Here is a 26293-nt window from a genome sequence, read left to right as displayed (position 1 = left end):
TGTCTCTAAGACTAATTCTCCAGCCCCAGTGTGTGTCTCAGCCACATTCCCAGCCCCAGTGTGTGTCTCAGCCACATTCCCCAGCCCCAGTGTGTGTCTCAGCCACATTCCCCAGCCCCAGTGTGTGTCTCAGACACATTCCCCAGCCCCAGTGTGTGTCTCAGACACATTCCCCAGCCCCAGTGTGTGTCTCAGCCACATTCCCCAGCCCCAGTGTGTGTGTCTCAGCCACATTCCCCAGCCCCAGTGTGTGTGTCTCAGCCACATTCCCCAGCCCCAGTGTGTGTGTCTCAGCCACATTCCCCAGCCCCAGTGTGTGTGTCTCAGCCACATTCCCCAGCCCCAGTGTGTGTGTCTCAGCCACATTCCCCAGCCCCAGTGTGTGTCTCAGCGTTATTCCCCAGCCCCAGTGTGTGTGTCTCAGCGTTATTCCCCAGCCCCAGTGTGTCTCAGCGTTATTCCCCAGCCCCAGTGTGTGTGTCTCAGCGTTATTCCCCAGCCCCAGTGTGTGTCTCAGCGTTATTCCCCAACCCCAGTGTGTGTGTCTCAGCGTTATTCCCCAGCACCAGTGTGTGTCTCAGCGTTATTCCCCAGCCCCAGGGCCGGATTAACAATGGGGAGGATGGAGCTACAGCTCCAGGCCTCCCATTGAAAATAGGCCCACAGGATACAAGGACTGCAGTGCAGACAGGAAAAAAAAAAGATTTTTTTTTTCCTGTCACCACCGACAGCCCAGCTGACTCACTTATCGGCTCACTCACCTCCCAGCTCACTCACTTACTGGCCGCCCGAAGCTGAGCCCATTGTCACCCCCAACCTCTCCTCTCGGCTGCTCGACCTAAGCCCCGCCCACTACAGCCCGCCGAAGCCCCGCCCCTATGTGCCTTAAGCTCCGCCTCCTGTACATCCTACTGCAGAGCTGTGTCCTGTGACTGTGCACCAGACCAATCGCCTAGTTCAGGAGGGAAGGCACTTCAGCCCAGCATGTCACATTCCACAGGTCAGTGTAATGTTTGGCCCCTGTGTACAATTTATGTATGTTTTGTATATATATTTGTTTTGTATATATATTTATTTACATGGCTATATATGTGTGTGTTAAATTAGGTGGGTACAGGAGCATATAATGTATGTATATATGTATATATATATATATATATATATATATACAGTATGTGTAGATATATATATATATATACATATACATACATACGTACAGTATGTGTGTATATATATATACACACACACACACACACACACACACACACACAGTAGGTGCTTGTTCAATCCTAGGAAAGACAGAGGGGGCACTCCGGGACTTGAGTGCACAATGTATTTACTTGAAAATGACCAACGTTTCAGAGCCAACCTTGATAAAAGAGTTGGGTGGGCTCTGAAATGTCGGTAATTTTCAAGTAAATACTTTGTGCATTCAAGTCCCGGAGTGCCCCCTCTTCTTTCCTAGGATTGAACAAGCACCTACTGTATGAATATTCCTTGGGAGGGCACCTGGGCACCCTGCCTTTTAGTTTGGACTGTGAGTCCCGATTGATTTTGTGTGATATACTGTATATATAACATATATATATGTATATATATATCACACATTGGTAAATAGAGAGGGTACAGGAGCTTGAGGCACACTTATGGGGACTAAAGTGGGTGTGGTATTATATGTCGACATTCATCATGTAGACAGTGATGGAATGCCGACATATCATCCCTGTTGGCCCACTAACATGCTCCTGATGGCTGTAGCAGCTCCAGCGCGGCTTCCGGGTCCCAGCAGTCATGACCTCTGCTGCTCCTGCCTTCCGATGAGTATTACCCCCATCCCTAAACCTAATCCCTACCCCTCCCTGTAGTGCCTAACCCACTCCTCCCCCTGCAGCCTAACCCTAACCTTCCCCTAGTGCCTAACGCCCCGGCACAGCCTAACCCTAATCCCTACCTCTAACCCTCCCTATAGGGCCTAACCTTAGCCACGCCCCCCCCAATCTAACTGTAACCTCCCCTAATGCCTAACCCTCCGTGCAGTGTCTAAACCTATCCTCCTCCCCCGCCGCCTAGCCTTAACCTTCCCCTAGGTCAGGGATGGGGAACCTCAGGTCTAGGGGCCGTATAAGGCCCGCGGAGTCATTTGGTCTGGCCCTCTGAACTTTTCTCTGCTAGTCTCATCTGGCTACCAGGGTGCCTAGAATAGCACCCTGCAGCCAGAATCGATGCACCAGTGCCGCCAGGAGCCCTTACAGCTCCCTGGAAAATCCTTAGGATGCCCCGGGCATAGCTGTAATCGCCAGGGATTGTGGCCCCGCCTCATGTAATGTCACATGGAGGGAGCGTGGCCTGCACCTGGCCCGCGAATAATGTTATAAAATGGCCCTTGGAAGAGAAAAGGTTCCCCTGCCCTAGAGCCTAACCGGAATCGGTATGAAATACCGCTGGCCGCCTGGCCGACAAAAGCAGAGTTCCCGGCAGCAGAAGCCTGACAGCGCTGGAAATCCTGATCGTCGCTAAGGTAAGTATAAACTAACCTAACCCTCCTTAGGCGTGCCTAACCCTAACCTCCCTCCCAAAGTGCCTAACCCTAATCCCCCCTTCCTCGCTGCCTAAACCCAAGTCCCCCGGGGGGTGCCTAACACTAACCCTCCCTCTCCCTAGCCTAACCCCCCCCCCCCCCTCCGTGGCTGTCCGCTCGCGGCGCCCGGCATCCCTTCGATCGGGATGCCAGGCGCTTGTCTCCCGGCATCGGGGAAATGACAGGCGTCTAGATATAGACGCCCGGCATTTCACCCTCGCCGGGATATGACAGTCGGGAAGCCGGCTGTCGGTATTAAGGCAGCCGGTTTCCCGATTGTATACCGGCCTAACCCCCCCACACACACACAGTCATTTTTAAATTAACTTTAATGTCAACATAATCAATATTGACATTATGACTGTCGGCTTGTATAAAACACACTAGAATACATTTAAGTAATCAACGTCTCAGAACTTGTATTCATTATTTCGTCAGGATTAGCAAAATGACAAATACAAATTCTGAAACATTGCTTACATAAACGGGTCAGTGTGTTTTATACAAGCCGTCCAGAGTGTCACACACACAAACAGCTGGCTCCAGAGCGCCCTGTGCCGGCACTGCCCCATAACCACATGACGTCATGCTGTCGTGTAGAGGGGCCTGGGCCACCGGCACCTGGAAGTGCAACACTGCCCAGACCATCCGGAGGAGGCTGCAAAGACAGCAGGGTGTCTGTCTGGGCAGTACTGCAGCAGTGATACTGGCTGCAGGGTGCAAGCACCCTGCTAGCCAGTAACAAAGGCCATAGGGTAGCGATGGTGCTGCAAACAGAGCCCTGCGCTCTGTGCAGCATCACCGGTCGCATACCTGCGGTTATGGCACTGTATGAAGTCAAAACACACCCACAACACAGGCCACACCCCTATGTAAATCACAGCTACACCACACTAGTCACAACCCCACATCACCAGTCACACTGCTGCAGCGCTGGTCACACCCCCTGCAGCGGCACACAATAGGCCCTTCATAACTTTCAGCTCCAGGCCCATGTGGACATTAATCTGGCACTGCCCAGCCCCAGTGTGTGTGTCTCAGCGTTATTCCCCAGCCCTGTGTCATCAGTTCCGACTCGAGACACAAACTCATTTCCCATATCTGTATTAATTATTTAATAGGCTTACCTGGAGGTCCAGTTAAGAACACATGTCTATGCATTGCTCGGCAAAACTAAAGCCTCCCACGCCTCAAACGTGTGTCCAGTCACGGTGGGGAAAAAAGCAACAGGAAGAGAGCACAAATGTTCAAATATAGCCACCACAATGATCCTAGTTAAGACGCAAGCAATCCAATGTTTACTTTCGGTCAATCGTTAAAGTTAAGTTGTCTAGTAAACTAAATATGACAAAACTTAACATGGTGTTAGCTACATGAGAAGAGGTATTCCTGCCCTTAGTAAGCATGGCGGCTTCTGATATTTGCTTTACAAAGGCAGCTTCCATATCTACCGGAAATAGGGTACATGACAGCAGTCTCTTTCCGGAATCGGGTGAGTCTGTTTATTTCTAGTATCAAAATGGCGGAAACCAGCGCTTCGGTGCTAAGATTGAGGAGACAACTGGAATATGGCAACTTCCAGGCGGAGCAATACGTTAAGCTTCTCTCCCAGCAGTCAGACGGGGACCGCGATCTGCAGGAGCACCGGCAGCGTATCCAGAGTCTGGCGGATGAAACAGCACAGAGTCTGAAGCGCAACGTCTACCAGAACTACCGGCAGTTTATCGAGACCGCCAGGGAGATCAGCTACCTGGAGGGGGAGATGTATCAGCTTAGCCACATTCTCACCGAGCAGAAAGGGATTATGGAGAGCGTCGCTCAGAACCTGCTGCACACTGACCGCTCTGATGCTGCAAGGGAGCTACAAGCTGCCTTCCACAAGGCCGAGGGGGAGAAATCCAGTAACCCGACCCTGCTGGAGAAAGTGGAGGGCTGCAAAAATCTGCTGGAGACACCAGGAAGGTACACAGTCTTACACTGAGTGTGTGTGCATATATATATATATATATATATATATATATATATTCCTCCTCCAACGTGACCCGTTCCATTAAGTACAAAACACTCCGCTCCTGGACTTCCCTCCTAATGTATGATTAAGGGGTCTCTTAAGAGAGGATGGGGCCCGTGCAGGGCCTCCTGCACTTTCCCCGGTGTCTGGCAGTCGACTGACGCGGAGCATCAGTAAACTCAGACACCTGACGCGGGACTACGGACAGGTAAGTTTAAACTAATATGGGTGCTGGGCCCCCCTGCACCCATTCTAGATATGCCACTGGTATGATTGCAGTCACCTGTTGAACTAGGTAGTTATTGACACAGGTGTTTCAGCACAGGTGTCTGCAATCATTAAGAGGGAAGTCCAGGAGCAGAGCATTTTGTACCTAATGGAATGGGTCATGTTGGATGGTATCAACAGGAAAGTAGATATAAAAGAACTCTGTTTGGTGAGCACTCAAAAAAAATTTAGTTAATATTAAAAATTAACTTTTAATATTTAAAATATTATCACATAATTAATAAAAATAATGTTTGAAAACAGTTATTGCAGTACACACTATTCCTTATGGGTATATACACTTCATGTGTCAGATAACATTGTCACTGACAAAATGTACTACAATAACTGTTTTCAAACTTTATTTTTCTTATTATGTGATAAAATTTTTAATATTAACTGACTACATTTTTTTTTTTTTTGTGCGCTCACCAGAATTCTTTTCTATATAGTTTCCTGTTGATACCTGTATACCCCAACTCTAGTGAGCACCACTTATACCATTAATTAAATACTATTAGTAGAGCAATTATTAGGAAGTGTTTATTTATTTTTTTTGTTTGGTTTTTTTCATTTACATAATTTTTTTATTTCTGTTTATATTGGTTTTCGGTCAGTGCGACAATCTCTCCCTTTTCCCTTCCCCTTATTATACACATCATGTTGGAGGGTCTCATATATAGATAGAGATAAGGGGCCTATCCATTTAATGACATGAAAGTCTGAACGTCCAGCGTTCAGACTTTCATGTCGCTGAGGTGCGGGCACTGCACTGAAAGACGTTCACTGAACGTCTTCAGTGCAGGAGCCCAACCTCCCTATCTATTAACATGCCAAACCTGACCACCGTCGTCAGATTGATGGGCATGTTCGATAGATGGTCGGCAAGGACCCAGCGTGCGCACACATCGCTGGTCCTTGCCGTCTATCCACTTGCAGACTTTCTGCACGTTCCGACCAAAACCTCCTGGATGGATAGGCCCCTATAGAAACAGTGTTCTCCCCTGGCTGTTTTTTGCGGGTGCACGACCCGGCAAGAAACGGCCTACCACCCGACACTTTGGGAGCCTGCAAGTGGGGACCGTATCTAGGAGCTGTATAAAAAGAACCAGATCCTACAGACTTTGCAGCTTTTTCATAATCAGACTGGGCCTCTAATAACAAGAGGAGAATAAATTATATAAAATGTTATTTCAAATTTAAATCATTATAAGATCAGGATTTAAAACATTTTAGTATTGCAAAGGCCCCCACCCGGCTGCTTCTTGAGGCCACTTGGCTGGAAACAATTTCTGGGGGGGATCACTAATATAATATAATAAAAATAAATATATATATATATATGTGTGTGTGTGTTCCCTCTAGCTTCGGCGGGAGGCAGGGCACCGGAGCTAGAGAGGGCATGCCCATGCGCGCGCCCGAGAAGGGTGCGAGGTTATCGGAAAAGGGGACGTGTCTATAAGACGCGTCCCCTTTTCGTCACTCTTGGGGCGTGCCCGGCACTTACGGACACGCCGGGCAGCCCCCCAGCCCTGCAGACAGGGAGAATAGATGCCGAGCGCATGCGCCCGGCGTCTATTCTCCGGCGGTGACCAGGTCACCGCATGTTTCTCCACCCGCGGGACACTGCGTCCCACGGGTGAGAACGGCTCCCGCAGGCTCTGTTAGTGACAAAAAGGAACTAAGTAGAGATCACTTGCTTGGTGATGTCAACATGCATTGATGCTGTACTTACATTAAGGGACCAATATTTCAATTCCACAGGAATCTTACTAACCATATGTGTCTCTTGACTGTAGCAGTGTAACCATATGCTAGTAATATATGTTGAAGGTTAGAAAACTCCTGGAAAGAGTAAAGGAACTTTAATTTAGTGTCCACTGTCTCTGGCTGTCAATGTTATCAAAGATTGAGATATCCCGTGCCTCCAGTTTGCCTCAGCAAATTCTGGGCAGCTCCATGCACTGTGGAGGTGAGTTAGTGGATGTGTGTCTGGTGTTTCACGGCTTGTGTGGGGCTTGCAGCATCATGAATTGGAAGCATCATGTTCTACGTCCTTTGTTGTGTGGATAATGTGCACCTCCTGGGTGCTGGGTAGTGTCTATGGGTCTGCATGTTCTCTGGTAAAGGCAAAGGCGCATTGGTCCTCGTATGCCTTCTCCTGACCTTTTTTAGAGCACAGTTCTTGATTCAACACTAGACAATGCTGCACTAGCCTACGACAATCCAAATCTCAGCCATGCCGCACCAAATTTACCCATTACCTGTAAAAGTGTTCCCACATTGCTGGAAGGCGCTGTAGGAAAACACAAACCTAACCTGATATCCTCCACTATAAAAGCATCCTCTCATTTTGCAACATTTATTTTCCTGTGCAGGATACAAACAGTTAAACTATATCAGTCAATATGTAAATAATGGCCTAATTCAGAGTTGTGGGCTACTTGCCAGTAGCTGTGTCTTTGGACAGAAGAATAGTATTAAGAATCGCATTAACCTAAAAGTGTTTCTTTACTTTTTCTGATGAAACTGCTGCAAGCAGCGAAATGCTTTACGTTACTTTGTTTCTTACCTCTATTCTACTGTGTAAGTTGTGCATAGGAACTTGGGGCACTTATATTGCATACTAACTGGTAAGGAAGTAGTTTGCTTAATCAGTTGCATATCTGTGTCTGCTGAGTGCACATGAGTACAGTACTATTGGACTGGGTTTCTCTTAAATTACCAAAGGTCTAGTCTCCCCGGCTGAAAGAAAAAAAAAATAATATTTCTACTTTGGGTTCCATAGGAGGTCCACAGGTAACCTTGGGATATAGGTAATGCAGGGTCATCTGGGCACCACGCAGCTAAATTCGCCCAGGATGCATCGGGGCCTTCCCCCTATACCCCGCCCCCAGGCCGGGAGCTCCTCAGTTTCGTTAGGTGCCCAGCCAGAGTCGGTCACTGAACTCGCAGTGGGGCTGTTTGGTGCAAACAGCCCTGAAGTTCTTATATGCAGTAGTGCAGACAGTCCAGTGGAAATTCGCACTACTGCTTCTTCAACCAACCGGTGCTGGGTCGCCGGTACTGATCCGTGCTTCCCGGCAGGCCTCTGAGGTTCTAGCTAGCAGAGACCTCAGAGGCTCCCTAGACTGCGGCTGGACAACGGGGATTCAGGTAAGTGACACGCGCCGCGGTGGTGCGTGCTGATGCGCAGTCTTTTTCCTCCAGGGCTGGGGACTCCCTGGGGTTGACAGTAAGTTTGGCCACACTTAAGCCGCCTGGGACAATGGGCTGGAATTTGCGGTTATACTCCAGCCTCCTGGGGGTTAAATGCTGGCCAGGGGAGGTTGCTTTCCCTGTATAACAGGCTGCTCCTCCCCGCTGTACAGAAAGTCCATTGTGGTCTGCCTAAAACCGTGACAGCTTCTCCTTCTGGCTCCACCCCCAACGAGTGCTTCTCTTCGTGTTGCAGATCTCAGAGGGCAGTGTGGAGCACGGGTCCCCCTACATACCTCTCCTCCTGCGGGTGGTTAGTGTATGTAGCACTTTTGTATTAGATGCATAAAAAGTCTTTATAGTTGACCAGTAAGTGCCATATAAATGCAGCTATTGTCATGTATTCTGCATTTGCCTGTGACTGTATGCTAGCTCTGTCTGTCTGAAATTCTCCTTTCAGAAAGTGATTTTTCTGCTATCCCTGTACTTTGTCCTATTTTGAGCCGTAAGCACTGGTGTTGTGCGGGTGTGGTTAATCACAAGGGTGTGACCCTTTTTCAATCACAGCTATTGAGTAGTAATCCTCTTCACTATGTCTGGTACTGAGAGTGATGGAATGCGATCGGGAAACCGGCTGTCTTAATCCCGACAGCAGGCTTCCCGGCTGCTTTATCCCTGCGGGGGTTAAATGACAGGTGTCTATTTGTAGACGCCTGTCATTTTCCCGACGCAGGGAGACCAGCGCCTGGCATCCCAATCAAAGGTATGCCGGGCGCTGCGAGCGGAAAGCTGCGGGGGGAGGGGGTTAGGCTTAGTGCACCCGGGGGGGACTTTGGGGGAGCCCCCCCCCGGGAGGGTTAGGCTAGGGGAGGGAGGGTTAGGCACCCCCCGGGGGGCCCTTAGGGTTGGGCACTTGGGGAGGTTAGGGTTAGGCATGCCTAAGGAGGGTTAAGTTAGTTTATACTTACCTTAGGGACGATCGGGATTTCCAGAGCTGTCGGGCTTCCGCTGCCGGGAACTCTGCTTCTGTCAGCCAGGCGCTGCCGGGAATCGAACTGCTGGCCAGAGAGCCGGTGGTATTTCATACCGATCCCAGAGTGATATATCGATTCGACTTCCTAATAGATTGCTTTGCAGGAAATGTACACCTGTTTTAAAGGAAGGAGACATAGTTTCTAAAAAATGATGTCTGCTGTGTTATGCCCCTCCAGCTTTCTCTGTAGCACAGCAGCCACAGCCAGAGAATTATGAGTGACTAACAACTACTAAACTGCTCTGCAGGAAATGTGCAGCAGTTTTAAAGACAGGAGACAGAATCTGTGTTGTTATGCACTCCCGGTTTTGTCTGCGGCCCCTGATGCACAGCAGCGGCAGCCATGAAACTACGTTTCAGAGGGACAGACAACTAATAGACTACCTTCCAAGAAATGTACAGCTGTTCTAAGAATAGGAGACCTAATCTCTGAACAGTTATGTATGCAATGTTATACCCCTCCAGCTCTGCGACTCTTGCTGCTACCAGGGAACTATGTTTCAGGGGTACTGACAAAGATGGCAGAACGTCTTTTGCCAGCCCAGGTCTTGCCACGGATACAGTCAGGTGCATAAATATTGGGGCATTGACAGAATTTTCATATTTTGGCCTCTGTTCACCACCACAATGGCTTTGAAATGAAACAAACAAGATGTGCTTTAACTGCAGACTTTCAGATTAATTTGAGGGTAATACATCCAAATCAGGTGAACGGTGTAGGAATTACAACGGTTTCTATATGTGCCTCCCACTTTTTAAGGGGCCAAAAGTAATGGGACAAACTAAACAATCCTAAATCTAACTTTCACTTTTTAATACTTTGTTGCAAATCCTTTGCAGGCAATTACAGCCTGAAGTCTGGAACGCATAGACATCACCAGACGCTGGGTTTCATCCCTGGTGATGCTCTGCCAGGCCTCTACTGCAAATGTCTTCAGTTCCTGCTTGTTCTTGGGGCGTATTCCCTTCAGTTTTGTCTTCATCAAGTGAAATGTATGCTCAATTGGATTCAGGTCAGGGGTGTGACTTGGCCATTGCATAACATTCCACTTTTTAGCCTTTAAAAACTTTGGTTGCTTTTGCAGTAACGATACTGGATCAGAACCTCTATACACACCTGCCTATACCTTCTATTGTCCTGTCTATACCTTCTAAGGATGACGCTAATTTGTGTACGCAGTCATACCGTAAATAAAGACTTAGACGTGGAATCTGTGGTTCCAAAGCACAAGTGTTATTTAGGTAAAAGTTCAGACAGTGACACGCAATTGATCAAGACACAATTTAGGTGCAAAAGGAATTATACAGACCCAAGTACAGTATACATACGCAGCGCTTCCGGACCCGGAGATAGGCAGACTAAAAATCCGCGTTCGAGCGCTCACATTTATACCCCCCAGAATAAACAGGACAATAGGGAAGTCTTTTGCTGATGTCATTGGTTCCCAGGGGAGAAGCATTTGTTACAGCACATTTAACAGGCTGATTCAAGCGGACTCTCCCTGCCTCTAACAGCTGGGGATCTTCCTCTTCACGCCCCCCTGCAACATCCTAACAGTTATTCATAAAATATACATTTTGTTGCTTGTAGGCTCTGTGATCCATAACTTGAGTTTGCATGATGCGACCTCCCCACCGATAACACCGGAATACTGTAAAAAAAAATACGCATCAGTACAAATCCAAACACGACTTGTTTAGCATGTATAATACCTTAGTTATCAAATATCATTATTTCTCAGCATGTAAACTAACTGGACCAACTTAAATCATACACTTTAAAGCGTATTGAACCTTATGTGTGAATATGTAATGTGTGGGTATTCAGGGTTTGATATAAGGACGCTAGTTAACTTGGGGCAGATGCGTGCGCATAAAGCTAATAAAACAACTGTTTCATACAAAGTCCTATGCATTCGCTAATATGCGACTAGTTAACAGCGCAATTGTATGTGTTAATGTGCGTATGGGAAATAGTGAAATGCATCGCATGTTGCTAATAGTATCATCGCCACATGTACTAAAATGTGAGTTTATCTAAAATGGCGCTTAGGCGGCCATTCGCATAATGGCGTCTTGCGATCTCATTTTCAAGATGGCGTCTTGCGGCCAGTCGCAAGATGGCGTCGCTGCGATTAAATTTTAAACTGAACTTGTCTCAGCCAATTATTCAGCTTCGACAGTCCACCCTTTGATAGCAAACAACATGCTATCACAATCTGCTATTAGAATTTAATTTAGGCTTACATTTACATATTTGGTGTTATTATGGGATGGCACAAGGTGGTTCTTAATCCATCAATAATGTGTCTCTGGGTGGGGACATAAAACTACTATTATACGCACACCGTGGATCTTGGAAGATCATGTGAAAGGTGTGGGAATGCACCAGTCTTATAATAGCAGTCTTGAAGGGGAATTGAGACTTTACATTATCTGAGGCGTTCTATGAATAACATTTCAATAATACATTCTATTGCTCGGTCTCTCACCCTCCCCTCTTTACTGCCACATGGCCCCTTCCATCCTGCTTCCTCATTGGCTGGCTGTAGCACCAAGCAGCCCGGATGGAAGGCTTCCCAGAGAACGACAAGGGGAGGATGACGATTGGCTCCTGTGTCCAACAATTTCAATGCACCACGTTGGGACAGTGGTGCGGCGCTTGGCTGTAATGCGCTTTGCCTACAATGGCCGCAGCGGGGCAAGCCTCTGGTTAGCTGGAGGAGTGTGAAACTGCATGTTAATGTAACTAATTGTGGAGAGACTAGGGCATCCCGAGAAACTTTTTATGGAAAAAACACAAGATTGCGTATTTCTTAAAAGCCTTGTATCTGACAGTGCAAGATTTAAGAGACAATGTCCAATTTGATTAATCTACTACAAGGGCTATCCCCTTGAAGTCTAGCACAAATCCTTTACCTGGACTCCACTAGTTGGACGGATAAACACCATTTTACTTTACATTTTATACGATTCCCAGTTTCACTATACACTAGTAGTGATTAAATTTAGAAGTTAAGCATATATAATGACATATAAAATGTATGTGTGTAACTTTGTAAAGTGGACCTTACAGAAATAGGTCAGTAGTGATTCACTACATTACAGATACATGTCAGCTTTACACTGAGTTATACCTATTGAATTTTATGCCCTTTTGATGGCTAGTATGAAATTAAAAGTTAAACATATAAAACTGACAACAGCCCTAGCATGAGTGGATAATTGAATGTTGGATAAAATATACAAAACTGCACAAATTACTTTTAAATAACTTGATTAATGTTTTTATTTGGACAGGCTGACAGTGTCTGTCACTTGCTGTCTCTGTCTGGGACTGTCTGTCGCATTCGTTTTGGGGGTGTCATTCTGCTTGTGGGTTTGGTACGGTGGTCATGTATTCCTCCAGTTTGCTGGCTGATTCAGTCACAAGTTCCAATGACTCCTCAAGCGGCACCAACTTCCATATTTGCGACGTCACATCAACCAAGCCTCCTCTGAACAAAGGCACAGCTGTGCGCCTGTCAGAGGAGACAGTCAGTGTCCAGGGAGTGCAGTGTCGCATGCCCTCCTCAGTGTGGAATCGTAAGCTGTGTACCTGGCGTAATTATAGGGCCGGCCCTGGTTGTGGTGTACTCAGCTCTGTGAACCGCATCAGAAGGCAGTAAGAGCTGTGGGATGGTCACCACTGCTCTTCTCAATTACGAGAGAGAACACCATATTCCGACTCACAAGGGAACGTAAAAGACTGTTATCTAATTAAGAACTGTTTACCGCATACAGCTGTTAAGCAGCCCATTGCTAGGAAAACTGCAACAGATGTTCCTCTGAACTCCACCACCGCCCAGATCCACTTTTCCTGGGTACTCCCACCACTTGGGCATCATTGGCAGCTGTATAGAATTACAAAAATACGCTCTTTGGAGCAACCTATGTTCTGTCATTATTTGACATCACTGATGCAGCACTGTGCCACCCACATACCTTTTAACTGTAACTGAAAGGCCTGACACCATTCATGGCACAGCAGCTCCCATCACATATCAAGGGGAGTGCAGCAAGACATCAGGAGTTTTCACTTCTCCAGATCAGTCTCAAGTGCGAAAAGAAACTAAACGGCAGGAGGGAAAAGTGAATGAAGTGTTTTTGACAAGACAAAAAAGAGCAACATAGTATTGTTCTCTGTTCTTAAAACAATAAAGGTTGTTCAAAAGAGGAAAACAAAACTAGCTGCATAGTGAAGTTGAAGTGTCCCTTCTTTAGACTGATCTGTGTGAGTAAATAACACATAATATAATATTTAATATGTTGGTAGTGGTACAGTACGGGCCAAATATAGGTGGGGAGTACCAAACTATATTTTAATGTAGTAGTGGTGTACTATGGGTGTAAGGTGCATATGGGTCTATGGGGCCCAGCGCCGCACCCGCTTTATCTAGCCAACGTCCATGTGGCTGATCCTTCCCCTACTAATAATTACAACACCGCTCTAGCAATCCCGGAGCCCACCCTTCTATCACAAGCTCTTACCTGGAGCTCTGTGCAGCCAGCCAGACGGGAGAGGGATCAGGTGTCGCTGCAGACGGAGGAACCAGAAAGCCAGGACGTATGAGGAAGACGGTGAGCGGGTATCGCCGCAGGCGGAGGAGCCAGACAGCCGGGACGGAGGGTGAGTCAGTCAGCGCACGTATTATATGGCTGCCCAGGAACCTCCGCTGGGGAACTACTTCCTGGGATCCTAAATGGCCGTCCACGAACCTCCACTGGGGAACTGTTTCCTGGGATCATCCCTCCCTGAAATCTGGTCACAAGGCAACAAAATCTAGTCGCCATGACTACCTGGCTCCTGGGATTTGTCGAGCCCTGTAATAGTTATTTTATTTAGATATATATTTTTATATATAATGTATGTTTATATGTGTGTGCAGGGCAAATTGGACAAATTTAATCGCTGGATAGACACTTAAATCCTGTGACAAAAAGCTGACATATCAATCTCAGGGTAAAATAGAGATAGTTGTTACCCACATATAGGGTTGTAAAAATCCTTATGCCAACGGAATTCAAATGCTACCTCGCTGTTAATAAGAAATGCTCTCACATAGAGTACAGCTTACACTTTGATGAGAAAGATCCTCTCATAGATTATCTGCAGCTTCAGTCGGAGGGCAGTGTCCGGAATGCCGCTCCCTTCCTGACAGGTGGCTGCGTTCTAGCAGGCAGCCATATGGTTCTGACTCCCAGGGTAAAGTCCAGCAATACAAGCTGCAGCTGATCAGCTTGTAAGGATTGTCCAAATCAGGAATTATCAGCTCTTGCAATAGCGTACTGACTCTGACAATCTCCTATATAAACATTAAAATGGAGAGTGCTGTAGATTCTCCTTGAGAAAGGGGAGTCTTTGAAAGTGGGATACACCGAACGTGTTTCTCGGCTCTTATTATTCTGTCTGTTTCCTCAGAGGTATTTTAGCTCAGTTCCTTTCAACACATAAATAAAGGCCTCCATACACAGGGCAGTTTGAATCCAATCTCATACGATTCCCTTGAAAATTCTCCCCTTGACATTCTGTACGATTTGTATTTAGAGATGGTGCGATTCTGCAAACGACCGTACGATCCGATGTATCTTTAAACGATTGTAAATAGTTTATGATCATATGCAGCAAATACACACACGATGCATCTGCTGAAATGTAAATAGGGGAGGGCTTATCTAGGGTGTATAAAAGGCAGCATCCATTTTAGATATGTGCACACTCTGCACAGTGACTAGTGACGCTTGGTTTTATACCCTGCTGAACGCTGTACTTTGTTTTTTGCTTTGTTTTAAGGCTTGCCTTTTACAAAGTCTGTGTGTATTATTCTTTCTGATGGTTTCCTATCACCATAAGCTTCTGCTAGCCTATGGCTATCTGAGGCTGAAAGGTGTAGGGCCTGAGGAGAGGAGGAGTATGCGATCTTGCTGGACCAAGGATTGGCTGACGAGGAGGGAGAGTCGCTCCCATATGCCCGTGCTGATGGAGATTAGGGAGAACAACCCGGACGATCATCGCAACGGATGGATGATGCCACATTCCAGTAGTTGCTGCATCTGGTGACCACCTAATTCCTGATGCAGGACATCAACATGAGGATGGCCATTTCGCCTGAGGAGAGGCTGATTGCGACGCTGAGGTACCTGGCTACAGGGAGGCCGTTTGAAGACCTAAAGTTTGGGACCCTTATTTCCCCCCCCAAGCGTTGGGGCGCATCATCCCGGAGACATGTGATGCCATTGTCAATGTCCTGAAGTTCCACTACTTCAAAGTAAGTAAAACATTACACATTTTGTTTCTTGTGAAATAATTCTTAATTTTTAAACACAATGGGGTTTAGTAAAACAACCAACATGGCTGTATATATATTTATAATGTTTGTAGGTAAATAAATTGCAAACCAACATGGCTGATTTATTTTGTGTACCAAACCAACATGGTATATTTACCATATAAAAAGTCGTACATCCACAAGTAAAAATCTGCCTAATAGTTAAAATGATATAACCGTCAGCAACTTTATGCCAAGAAATGCACTGAAAACAAACTGCTATCTCCTCCGGTTTTATGTCTCCCAATAGTTAATCCGCTGCATAGTATACGGTGTATCAGATGCTGGATTGAACAGGCCACGAGGCACATGGCACAAGTCCAGATTGAGGCCCCGGCATGCAACAATCTGGCCTTGTGCTATGTGCTTCAGGACCCTGTCCAACTTGCATCAACGCAGTGTACCACGCAGCACCTATTGGGATAGCTAAAACTGGCTGATAGTTGAACATAATGTAAAATTAAAAATTTGCCAACATGGCACTATACACCACTTCAGAGGATGTGGAGGGATTGGTTGATTGTGGAGTAGGATCACTGGGATAGGGTGGTGTGGCCTTGTAGGATATGGATGGGCCATATTTAAATGGCTGTAGCGTTGTCTGGGGGACAGGGTCATCCATGACCCTAGTAGTGGTTGCCAGCTTTTTCATTCACCCCCGGATAACTATCATACTTCAGGCGTTGGGCATGTATCTGCTGGCTTTCCTCCATTTTTCGGAGCGTGCTAGCTATATGCATGCCCAGGTGGTCAAACATGTCGGGTGGTTTGTTTAAAGCCTGCCTGACTTTATTCAGTAATTCATCCGGTTGTTCCTGGTTTCTAAGCTGGTATCTCAGGCGTTTAGGTGCAGGTTGTGGTGCATCTGGCTGGCTTTGGGCGGCAATTTGCAGGCTGACCCCAAATCCAGGTTAGGTGTTGGAGGAGACAGATAATTATATAATGAACATGTTTTTCAAAGGTTTCTTTTTCTAAATTTTTAATTTTAGTTCCCAACAACGGTGGAGGAGTGGCAGACCATTAGTTTGAATGGAGATGGAACTTCCCGAACTGCGGTGGAGCAATAGATGGCAAACATGTCCGGATTACCCCACCTGCCCACAGCGTGTCCTTTAATTATAATTATAAAGGATTTAACAGCATAGTGCTCATGGTGGTGGTTAATGCCAATTATATATTTTTTTTTTTGGGTGGATTTGGGCAAAAATGGTTGTGCTTCGGATGGGGGTTCTTTTAAGCAAACACTTTTATGAGAGACTAAGCTCCCAACCGCCTGAATTTACCATCTGTAACGGAAACAAAGCACGGCCTAAACTATGTTTTTATGGCTGATGAGACATTTGCTCTACAGGAGCATTTGCTGAAGCCGTGTGCGCAATGAGGGCTTACAAAAGAGAAACGCATTTTTAATTACAGACTATCCAGGGCTTGCCGAATAGTGAACACATTCGGGATTCTATGCAACCAGTTCCCGGTGTTCTATACCTCTATTAATTTACGTATGGACAAAATAGATTCAGTGTTGGCCTGCTGTATCCTCCATAATTTCCTACGGAAGAAGAGCTCTAACCAGACGACAGACACGTCAGTACTGGATGACCCGGACCAACCTGAGGAAATAGTCCCAATGCTCTCTGGCCACACTTTCACTCGCTTCAATAACAGGAACTGCGAGGGCTAAAGAGGTGAGGGAGCAATATCTGGCCTACTTCAACGGAGTAGGGGCAGTATCCGCTAATGGACTACAGTGGACATGTGAAAAATGTTATTATACTTGCAATTTCACAAGAGGATTCTTGTTCCATGTCTGAGTTCTCCACTCCATGGTCCTCTGTATCCACCACCATTAGGGCCTGTCAAGGTCGCTGCGGCTCCTGCTCATGCAGGAATTTCAGCAGGTCAAAGTACCACAACGTACTAGAATAGGTGTCAGCTGCCCCTGCTTCAGATGCACGGGACTCTTCCTGCTTCCTTTTCTCCTTCATGTATACAGTACGGAGATTTTGTTTTTCACCCACACCACTGTAACATCATCATCTGGGTGAAAGGTCTTGCTAACTGCAATTAGCTCCTGGATTGCAGCATTGCGTTTGAATGTATTGCGGTAGTGCTGACCTTTCACTCTCCACAAACATTCATGGCCATGGAACATTTCGATGAACCTCGTCACAAAATGCCTTTCTCTGGCACTTGTCATTCATGTTGGGGAAATATATTGAAAAAGTAAAATTTTTGAATGTTTTTAAGTTGAACATTTGTAAATAATTATTTTTTAACAGTTATTACCGTTTGACGCAATAAATGCAGTTTGTTTATTTTGTGTGTACTATTTAGCTGAAACGGTGAATTTAAGCTTCGGTATGCATTGGTGGTGCAGAGGTTAAAACACATTGGTGGGCCAGGGGTATACATTGGTGTCGCAGGGGTTAATATAGTTTTGGGGCCAGGGGTATGCATTGGTGGCGCAGAGGTTAAATACACATTGGTGTGGCAGGGGTATACATTGGTGGTTCAGGGTGTACAGACGATACGCAATAATTTTTTAAAGGGACACTCCGCTGATAGACGATGCTACTTCTCCCGTCTGCCACAAAATGGAGGAGAGGAGTGCCCAGGGATATTGGACATCGCATCGTACTGCTGCCAATGTGCGTACAATGTGTGTCAAATCATAAACAATGGGTCGCAATCTTTCTGCAAAACCATCTGATCTATGATGCCGATCCACTACTCCGGTGACTCGCATTGTAATCGTGTATGAAAGCAATAATTTTCTCACGATTGGCCACTACGATCAGTCGAAAATGGCCAGATCCTGTGAAAAATTGCCCTTTGTATGGGTGCCTTAACTTTATACAGAAAATACAAACAGGTGTAAAATACCTAATAGAATCATTAGCGTATACAAATATCACAGTGTGTGTTTATAAATAACCAATTTTCTGTAAAAAAACATGTTCTGGATCACAGAGCTCCAGCTTATGTGTTAAGTTGCTCACAATAGATCCACATTCTGGCGTCTCCTTATGGTGGCACTGCTCCAGCAGCACCCAACCAGGCCAGGGAAATAAAATGTGACAGTGTCTCTGGATTAGCGTCGCTCCAGCGACTCGCAGCCAGGTAATAAAGGTGAATATAGCAATGTCAAGTCTACTGTGTGTAGTGGCTGAAAGCAGTATGATTGGTTATAAGTGGAGAAAATGGCAACCTGTATGCTGCAACTCCATGTGGTGTGTCGCTTCTCCACTGATAGACTGCTCTTCCCCTGATGGTGATAGGCAGTTCTTCAAATTCTGGGATGCCACAAATAACCACAAAAGTAATGTCCGTTATTAGGAGGTATGCTGTTATGCCAAAAGTATGAGAGCAGTCCACTGTAAAGCCTTGACTAGTTTCTCCCCTCTCTCAGGGTTTTTTCAAAAGGAATTAGACCATTATCTATGAATCTAATTATATCTCATAGATGGGGTCATTTTTGATGCTGCACTCAACCCATCCACATTATGCTACTGCTTGGGAGTTTAGTAGGGGAGAGACGGACGGTCACTGTGGACATTTTTTCATTTCTATATGTATGCACACTTAGGCCCTGATTCAGAGCTGGACGCTCTTTCAGAGCGCTCGCTCTGAATCAGGACGTCCCCCTTTTTTTTTTTTTTTTAAAGACTGCATACTGGCCACTCGCTAAGCTGTGAGTGACCACCCACAGCTTTAGCAAGCGGCCAGGTTGATGGTCGCGATGGTCAAGACCATTGCGACCATCGGGGTTTGCGACGAGACCCTTGCGGTAGGGTCTCGTCTACCGCAAGCCCCAGTGCGCTTTCGGCTCTAATAGAGCCGGAAGCTCGCCACTTACATCACTCGTGATGTCAGTGTGGCCGCCCCCCCTACCCGCCTCCCAAACGGGGCGAGATGTCAATCTCCATCGACAGCTCGCCCCCTTTGGTGCGAGACCCGTAGCAACACAGCGCCCGTCGCTGGCCGGGTCTCGTGCACGCCGGAGCCGGTTCCGGCATGCGCAGGGCCTCAACATCGACCCGCTTGCGAGTGGGTCTGAATGAGGCCCTTAGTTAGATGTGTGTGTATATACATTTATATATATGTATGTATGTATGCATATATAATGTGCTCACATGACTGTTCATTTATGTATGTGTATTCATATATTGACCGATCTATTTACCATTTTTTTCTATTAGGTGCTCATGGACTTATAGTGGCACTTGCATTCGTGCACATCTGGTTTATGTCCGTACATACGTGCACGAACAATTAACCATCTATTGTATGGAGAGAGGTGTATGTGAGGGGTTTCTTCTTTCTATTAGTGTTGTTTTTATTATTATTATTATTATTATTATTAGCTAATCTATATATTTCCAGTCAAATTGAGGGTCCACTGATCCATCTTTTTGTATTCCCTTAAATGTTTAGGAGATTTATGATGCTTAATTCTAGCCTCTATTAAATTATTTTAAATATATTCTTTAAATATTATGCTCCATAAGTGATTCAATGTGCCAACCAACTCCTCTGGATATTTATTAATTTAAGATTGATGTCTTATTGTGAATTTTTTTAATTCATTTTATTATTGTTCCTCTCTATTTTTCTGCCTTTTTTAAATACATTTATGTATACTTATATGTGTTAATTTGTTCACTACTGCTAATTTGTTACTTTTTGATCCACCATTGAATTATAATGTTTAGCAGAACATTGGTTATTTATAAACACACAATGATATTTGTATATGCTAATGATTCTAGTAGGTCTTTTACACCTGTATGTATTTTCTGTAATTACCTAAGGTATTTGTGTCCAAAGGAAGTGAGATCAAATACCTCCTGAGGAAACAGCCAGAATAATAAGAGCCGTAAAACGTGTTAGATGTATCCCACTTTCAAGGACTACCTGTCACAACTGGGTACTGTCACTACCTCTGATGAGGTTTGGAACCGAGGGGTTTTGGATACTTGCAGGGAAATGACTGGAGTGATAGACTAAGTCTCCCAATTGCGGTCAAGCCCAGGTTTGGCGGAACCTGCGCGGAGTCTAACTCACTTGGTGGTTTTCTCCAGTGACCCCTCCAATTGGGATATGGTTTTCGCCTCACCAAGTGAGCAGGTCGCAGCTCTCTGGACAGGTACCTGGGAGTGACGAGAGACCGGAGTAGTATACTGAAGACAACTAACACTGGGGAATAGTGGGAGTAGCACAAGGGAATGGAAAGGACTGAAACAGTATACGATGATGCCACTTGGGGGAGCACTGCGAGAGTAGACAGGACTTGTATAGAACGCAGGGATGAAGTGCACAAGGATGTCTATTTTGTACACTAAGGTGCGGCTCTGGACGCACTAGCAGATGACGAGATTTGTACACCGGAATGTATATTTGTACACTAAAGTGCGTCTCTGGATGCACTAGCAGAATAACTGGAGATTGTACACAGGTTTGTAACTGGAGACACGCAGGGTAACTAATGATTGGTACGGAAACACCGGAATGGAATGCTCAGCGGTGCAAGTGAGATCCACATGAAGAACTCGTGGTGAACACAAGGTGGATACCCGGAGGTCACAAGGAAAACACAGGGAACCAGGAACACAGAGGAAAGTAATATGACCTCTGGAACATAACCGGTTGTCACCAGGAATAACTACGTGCAGTCATATGGTGAAGTCGAACAGCAACTTCCTGTTGCAGGAGTGGGAACGAAATACCCCTATACAGCTGGTCATTGGATCCTGAGATCAGCTGGGACACTAGCAGGACTGCCATTGGAGGAAACTGGTCAGGTGAGATAAACCAACATGGCTGAGCCCATGCCTGCCAACACTGGAGTCAGGACGCAAGCATGAAAGTCCTACTGGACCCTGGGGAGAATCCTCAGCCATAACCCACCACTGCCACTGATGTCTGAACGCCTCTGAGCATAAAGACACCAGTCCAGCGGTGAGTAAAGGCCAATCCCAGGCCGGAACCTGACACTACCCTTTTTCAAGGAGATTCTACAGCACCCTCCATTTTAATGTTTATATAGGAGACTGTCCCTCGAGTCAGTACTCTATTGCAAGAGCTGATATTTCCTGATTTGGACAATTCTTACAAGCTGATCAGCTGCAGCTTGTATTGCTGGACTTTACCCTGGGAGTCAGAACCATACGGCCACCTGCTAGCATGCAGCCACCTGTCAGGAAGGGAGCGGCGTTCCGGACTCTGCCCTCGGATCGAAGCTGCAGTGTGTGTGTGTGTGTGTGTGTGTGTGTGTGTGTGTGTGTATGTATGTATGTGTATGTATATATATATATATATATATATAATATGTATGTATATATAATATATATATATATATATATATATATATAATTTATTATACATACATACACATAAACATGTAGAGGGGCACCCATGGATCAATTTGTACAGCAGCTTTGCACTCACCATAATAACTAACAATAATAATAATAAATATTATAAACTGGGGTTTTGGTTCATGAATTGATCAATGCATTTAAGCTGGCAGCCCCCTTCATGGGACACCACTTTACTGCAAGTCCCTACTCTATTGCTCAGAATTATAACCTGGAACTAGCCATCACATTAGTGTTAAACTCAGGGTATGCTATCAAGGTTTAAAGCCCACAGCAACTTTGCTTTTAAACGTGAGACAGTCACCAAGCACACCTGTTGCAAAGCACCTAGGAAAACAGCTGACACAAGTTAGATTAAACAGGTTACAAGGGGTGCATGAGAAAATGTGATTAGTTATAAAAATTAATCAAATAAACAAAAAGCACTAATCCACGGCACTCACCATTCCTAGATTTGGGGTGCAACATGGTATGTGACCACATTGTTTAAATAAAAATCACAGGGGCTCTGCACTCACCATAATAAATAATAATAATAAACAGTGGGGTTTTGGTTCATGAATTGATCAATGCATTTAAGCTTGCAGCCCCCTTCACGGGACACCACTTTACTGCAAGTCCCTCAGAATTATAACATGGAACTAACCATCACATTAGTGTTAAACTCAGGGTATGCTATCAAGGTAGCATACCCCGATGGACTTGCAGTAAAGTGGGGTCCCGTGATGGGGGCTGCAAGCCTGTTGTTGGACAAGAGCCATCTTGGTTTGCTTCTTTGTCCAAGGTTATGATGGAGGTGGTTGATTGTTTGGCTACTCCAACGATGCCTTCTTTATATATGTCAGCGTAAAGGAAAACAGTTATAACTATCACTGCTATTGCTCCATTTGACCCTCAACTACCAGGTTGTATAGGGGTTAAATTGTACTTCACAATAACTTGTGAAGACTGAGCTGCCCATCCCCCTTTCTCCTAATTAATTGGAGATTGATCATGGAAATGTTTGCTGAGGAGAGATTTGGTCTCTCAATATACTTTTCTCCTAGGACCAAGGTTATTAGCACTACCAACGTTTGTGTTTGTTTGTATAAGTTGATTTGGTGCCGACTTGTAAGTATATTTGTATGTATTGCACTTACATCCTACCAATGTGATTGCGATTTAGTGCCCGTTTGCAAATATATTTATATGCATGTAGAGCCTACCAAACTTATGTGTTTAGGTAGTTGATTTTAATGGACAAAAGATTGATGGCTGTACTAAACTGTAGGATCTTTAGGAGATGATAGCCGTGAGGTCTAAATTCCGACTGTCAGCATCCCGACTGTCTAATCCCGGTAAGGGTCTAATGACAGGTATTGAAATCCCGACGCCTGCCATTTTACCTAAGCCGGGAGCCCAATGCCCGGCATCCCGATCGAAGCTAATCTCAGCATAAATACATAGTAATGATCAATTTAAAGGCTAATACCGGTATACATACAAATGACAATCCATACAAAAACCATTCAAACAGTGTATTCTCTATTTTGAAGGGACAGGGGCAAGATACGCCTCAAGGGCATTTTACTCTAAATCCCAATTACACTATTCGAGGGTTGTTCAAAAAGTAATGCCTACATGCTCATAACTCTGAAATAATATGCAACATTTATTTGAAACTTTGTCAGTTTGTAGTTTAATATGTCTGCTAGCTATATATGTATTTTTGTTTAGGTAGTCCAAGAAATACCATGACATTCAAGATGAAACAGTTATTGAATTTCTGTTAAAAGAAGGCTGCAGTGCTACAGAAATCCACAGAAGACTGAAAAAGGTGTATGGTGAGCGTACAATTGACTATAGCAATGTCAGAAGGTGGATGAAGCGTTTTCATTCAGGAGAATCGTCCATGTGCGACAAACCTCGTGGTGGCAGACCATCAACTGCAGTGACAGCAGAGAACCGACACAAAGTCGATGCCATGATTTAGAAACACCGTCGTGTGACTATCAGAGATGTCAGTGATGAACTTGAATGTAGCTATGCCACTGTAAAAACACTAATCAATGATTTGGTATATCGTAAAGTGTGTGCTAAATGGGTTCCAAAGCAATTGATCAGGGATCATAAGGCCCAGAGGGTGGAAGTGTAGCGTTCCCGCTAGGCTGTTTTAGCGGGGCGCGGCGCCCTGCCCTCTTTCTGGAAGGCAAAAAGCGCCCTGCCCTCCAGAAGGAGGGCAAAAAGCGCCCTGCCCTAACAGCCTGCGGGAACTGTCTTCACCCGCGGGTCGCAGTGTCCCGCGGGTGAAGAAATGTGCGGTGGCCCGGTCACCGCCGGAGAATAGACGCCCTTCTGCTCCACGGGAGGTTTCTGTCCTCCCTGAGCTCGCCTTATTCTATTCTCTCTGTCTGCAGGGCTTGGGGGCTGCCCGGCATGTCCGTAAGTGCCGGGCATGCCCCCAAGAGTGACGAAAAGGGGACGTGTCTTATAGGCACGCCCCCTTTTCGATGACCACGCCCCTTCTCGGATATGCCCTCTCTAGCTCCGGCGCCCTGCCTCCCGCCGGAGCTAGAGGGGACACTAGAAGTGTGCAATGTCTTTTTGACCAACTTTGAAGCCAACCCTGAGACGTTTTTGGAAAATGTCATTACAGTAGATGAGACCTGGGTATTCCTTTATGACCCAGAAACAAAGGCCCAATCAAAGCAATGGAAACGCCCAAGTTCACCTAGGCCAAAAAAGTTTAAATCACAGCGATCCGTAAACAAAGTCATGGCCACATTCTTCTGGGTTTGCCGAGGTGTTATTCTCATCAATTACTTGGAACCAAACCAATCAATCAACAGTGATCGTTACATTATTACACTTAAGAAGCTGAAAGAAGCCATCCGCAAAAAAAGGTCAACAATTCCAATGTCGTCTTACACCACGACAATGCCAGACCTCACACTTCGATGGCAACATCTGCGGCCATTGCCAAAATGGGGTGGGCAATAATGCCACATCTACCATACAGTCCTGATTTGGCCCCTTCTGACTTTCATCTGTTTGGCCCTCTCAAATACTCTCTCCGGGGTCAACATTTTGAAGACATAGAGATTGACCCAGGAACGTATGGCGTATTTAACAAACACCAACCACTGGAATTTTTTCAAAGTTGATTCACAGCTTGGGTTGAGAGGTGGAGAAAATGTTTGAGGGCAGATGATGAATTTTTTTGAGTAGTCATTCTGTTACTAAGACTTCAAAGTATTTTACTGCAAATTTTCAAATCTGTATCTATAATAAAATTTGAGTTGTGAGCATTTACGCATTTCTTTTTGAACAACCCTCATACTATGCCTTCCAAAAAAAAAAGGGGTTTCCTGTATAGGGAAACCCCAAGTGGGAAAGCAGGGGCAGAGAACATCCGATTATAGTATCTCTATGCCCAGCAATGATTATCCTGCATGCCTACTGGCGTTTTGTAGACACAAAGTGAGGAATACTCTACTTTGGTGTTCACATAAGGAATATGATCCAACAGTGTTCAGGATTTCCAGGATACTGGCTTTTCTAGACAGTGGACTATGCCTGGCCACTTTGAGAGGGCAGATTTCTGCACTGTCAGTCTGGTTCCAGAAGAAGATTACTTCATTACCAGATTTTTAGAACTTTTTTCCAAGGAGTTCTGCAAAATCAGCCTCCCTTTGTTCGTGGGATTTGTATTTGTCTCTTAAGGGGTTTACAAGCTTCCCCATGTAAACCTTTTAGACTGTAGATTTGAAGTGGTTGACAGCAAAGACACTTTCTTCTTGCTATCTCTTTAGCTTGCAGGGTCTCTAATTTGGCAGCGCTCTCTTGTCGCTCCTCATTTTTGATTTTTCACCAGGCTAAAGCTGTTTTTCATACAAGGGAGGGTTACCTTCCTAAGGTAGTGTCCCGTTTTTATGTGAATGAAGAAACTATTATTCCAGCTTTTCTGGCTCCAGACATTTCTGTAGGTGAAGCCTCCCTGGATGTAGTTCGTGCTCTTCGTTTTTATCTGGAGCGTACAAATTTTGGGGGTCATTAAGACCCACTCGCGAGCGGCAGTACGCTCGCAAGTGGGTCGATGTTCCCCACTGCGCATGCGCACGACGGAGGGAGCTCCGTCGTGCGCATGCGCGAGACCCGGCGAGCGAAGGACTTTCCTTCGCTCGGAGTGTCTCATCAAAGGGGGCGTGCTGTCGATGGTGACAGCACGCCCCCTTTGGTGGGCGTGCTGGGGGCGTGCCTGCCTGACGGAGGCGTTCCCAAGGGAATGCCTACCGTCTGAAGCCGGCCCCACTGACATCACTAGTGATGTCAGTGGGAGTGATTTTGGCTCTGATAGAGCCAAAAGCACTCCTGGCCTTGCGGTTGAGAAACCCAACCGCAGGCTTTCACTCGCAGTTCCGATGGTCGCGATGGTCAATACCATCGCGACCATCATTTTGCACGCTCGTATATGCTGTGGGT

General features: G+C 45.8%; 2 protein-coding genes across 2 annotated transcripts in view; one reads left to right on the top strand and one right to left on the bottom strand.

Annotated features, from left to right (window-relative positions):
- Positions 1 to 4055, bottom strand: part of NTPCR (nucleoside-triphosphatase, cancer-related) — a 270951-nt gene extending 266896 nt beyond the window's left edge. Inside the window, exon 1 of the mRNA XM_088457416.1 lies at positions 3706 to 4055. Within this exon, the coding sequence (XP_088313542.1) occupies positions 3706 to 3739 (34 nt within the window). The 5' untranslated portion in view covers positions 3740 to 4055. The remainder of the gene's footprint in view (positions 1 to 3705) is intronic.
- The window catches only part of EXOC8 (exocyst complex component 8), a 28699-nt gene continuing 6158 nt past the window's right edge, over positions 3753 to 26293 (top strand). Inside the window, exon 1 of the mRNA XM_088457415.1 lies at positions 3753 to 4540. Within this exon, the coding sequence (XP_088313541.1) occupies positions 4044 to 4540 (497 nt within the window). The 5' untranslated portion in view covers positions 3753 to 4043. The remainder of the gene's footprint in view (positions 4541 to 26293) is intronic.

The sequence above is a fragment of the Taudactylus pleione genome, unplaced genomic scaffold, assembly GCF_031769625.1.
Source record: "Taudactylus pleione unplaced genomic scaffold, aTauple2 ptg000760l, whole genome shotgun sequence".
Taxonomy (NCBI): domain Eukaryota; kingdom Metazoa; phylum Chordata; class Amphibia; order Anura; family Myobatrachidae; genus Taudactylus; species Taudactylus pleione.
Note: the sequence above shows the minus strand (reverse complement) of the source record. Positions and strands in the feature narration are given on the sequence as shown.